The 2359-nt window shown below is 44.2% G+C and overlaps 1 gene segment (V, D, J or C); it reads left to right on the top strand.

The window, feature by feature from the left end:
• Positions 1–601: 601 nt before the first annotated feature.
• LOC112125540 lies at positions 602–943 on the top strand (the record flags this gene model as incomplete). The annotated part of the segment is given in 1 exon segment: positions 602–943. A coding segment is annotated over 1 exon segment (342 nt), but the record flags the coding sequence as incomplete, so codon positions are not given.
• Positions 944–2359: the final 1416 nt, after the last annotated feature.

The following is a 2359-nucleotide window of genomic DNA, read 5'->3' as shown; positions in this document are numbered from 1 at the left end:
GGATAGATAGATAGATAGATAGATAGATAGATAGATAGATAGATAGAGGGGGGTGGATGGCGATAGATAGATAAATAGAAAGATAGATAGATATGACTTTATCTATCTATTTATGACTGAAGGAGGAACTCCCTTACCAAGGGACTGTCTCTTACTATGTGTCGGTGCAGTGCCTAGCACACCGGGGCTGTGCACTTGCGTCGGGTTTCTAGGAGATAACGCAATAAGTGTCTGGACACGACCCATTCACACATGACTATGAGGCATCTCATATATGAGGATTACAGGGAGAACTCATTTACCAACGCTTTGCATGAGAGGGTGGGGTATGCAAATGATGATTTTGCTTCCTTTTAAGACTAGAATCTTCCCAATCTTTATTACAGCAGCGATCCCTGCAAGAGTCAAGCCTGTGTGATTTCCTCTGGTTCTTGGTGCCTGTTTCTATCTGGCTTCCAAGAGGAAGATGAAATTTCTACTCCTGTCTTTCCTTCTCTTTGCTATTGCAGCATGTAAGTACCTAGGAGTGACCAGTCTCTCCTCTCTACCGATCCCGCTGCTGATCCTCTCTCTGACTGAGATTTCTCCGTGCTCTTTGCAGGTGTCCGTTCCCAGGTTAAACTGCTGCAGACCGGAGCAGCCCAGGTGAAGCCCTCACAGACCCTGAGACTCACCTGCTCCGTGTCTGGATTCTCTCTCACGTCTAGCGGGAATGCAGTGAGCTGGGTTCGACAGCCCCCGGGGAAAGGCCTGGAGTGGTTGTGCCTTGTGTACTGGGATGATGACAAACGCTACCACGAGTCCCTCAAAAGCCGGCTGACCATCTCCAGGGACACCTCTAAAAGCGAGGTGTATTTGGAAATGAGAGGCATGGAGGCCGGAGACAGCGGCACCTATTACTGTGCCCGGAGAGACACAGTGACACAGAGCAAAGCAGGGACTGGTACAAAAAGGGGAAGCGGATTCTGAGCTGTGCAGTGAGACCAGATTAACTCAGAGCAACGAGATTTCCCCAACTAAACTCCCTGTAAATGGAAAGAAAATGCACAGAGGAGGGTAAACGCAAATGGGCAGCTTCTTAAGATACAAGATAGACGAGATACCGCAGAAAGAGAAATAGCGAGATTAGGTGACACACACCAGATCCCCTGGAAAGAGCAATCGTGTTGATTAAATGTATATAATTTCCCAGTGTATCACCATTGAATAAGAGACTAAATCCAGTCCTTACTGAGAAAGAAAGAAAGAAAGAATTTTTTCTTCACTGTGTCCATGTCCCCAACTCCTGATCGGATCACATCAGCTGTGACACATTCAGAAGCAGCTCTTCCCTAGCCCCTGTTGGAATGTCTCCTGTGTAGATATAAAGCTTTGTGGTTAGTCACTAGGGGGCAGTGTTGCTACACAACTGAAGCAGCCACAGATGGAATTAGGGCTGTATGAAATTGATAGTCAAAATATCAGTGCTCTCCTTGCAGGGTTTTGGGAACCAGACCACTGAAATGTACAGCTCTGAATGTTTTGTCTGCTCATCTCTCTCTTTCGTAATTTCTCCCATCTCTAAAGTCTTCACCATTAATCCCCCTGCACATTTATCTGGAGGAAGTAAAAAGTGAAAACAAATTATCTGTGAAAATTGTCCATGGTGTGCATTCCCTACAGATGTCTTAAGATAAAGACACCCCACCTTGCAAAAGTTGCTGTTATTGATTATAATATATACATTCCGTGCTTTGCACCATTAGATCTCAAAACACTTTACCAAGGGTAGTAAGAGTTAACATCCCTCTTTCTACAGAAGGGGAAACTGAGGCTCAGACCAATGACTTGCCAGAATTCACCCAGCAGGCCAGGAGCAGAAGCAGGAACAGAACCCAGGTCTATGGAATCCCAGTCCAGGGGTCTAATTCTAGACTAAAATCCTGCCAATGAGCAGGATGATCATCACTGTCAACATCATCGATGTCTGAAGGGCAGACTAAATGCTAATGACAGACCGTTCTGGTCTAATAATAAATAAATAAATAAATACTACTACTAATAAACATAGTACCTATCTTTAAAAAGGGGAACAAAGAGGACACAGGGAATTATAGACCAGTCAGCCTAACATCAGTACCTTGAAAGATACTGGAACAAATAAACAATCAAATTGTCAGCACTTAGAGGACTATGGGATTATAAGAAATAGTCAGCATGGATTTGTCAAGAACAAATCATGCCAAACCAGCCTAATTTCCCTCTTTGACAATGTTACTGGCCTAGTGGATGGGGGAAGCAGAAGACGTGATATATATTGATTTTAGTAAGGCTTTTGACACATTCCCACATGACATTCTCATAAGCAAAGTAGAGAAAT

This window comes from Terrapene carolina, unplaced genomic scaffold, assembly GCF_002925995.2.
Source record: "Terrapene carolina triunguis isolate 2854851 unplaced genomic scaffold, T_m_triunguis-2.0 Scaffold44558, whole genome shotgun sequence".
In the NCBI taxonomy this organism is placed as follows: Eukaryota; Metazoa; Chordata; order Testudines; family Emydidae; genus Terrapene; species Terrapene triunguis.
Note: the sequence above shows the minus strand (reverse complement) of the source record. Positions and strands in the feature narration are given on the sequence as shown.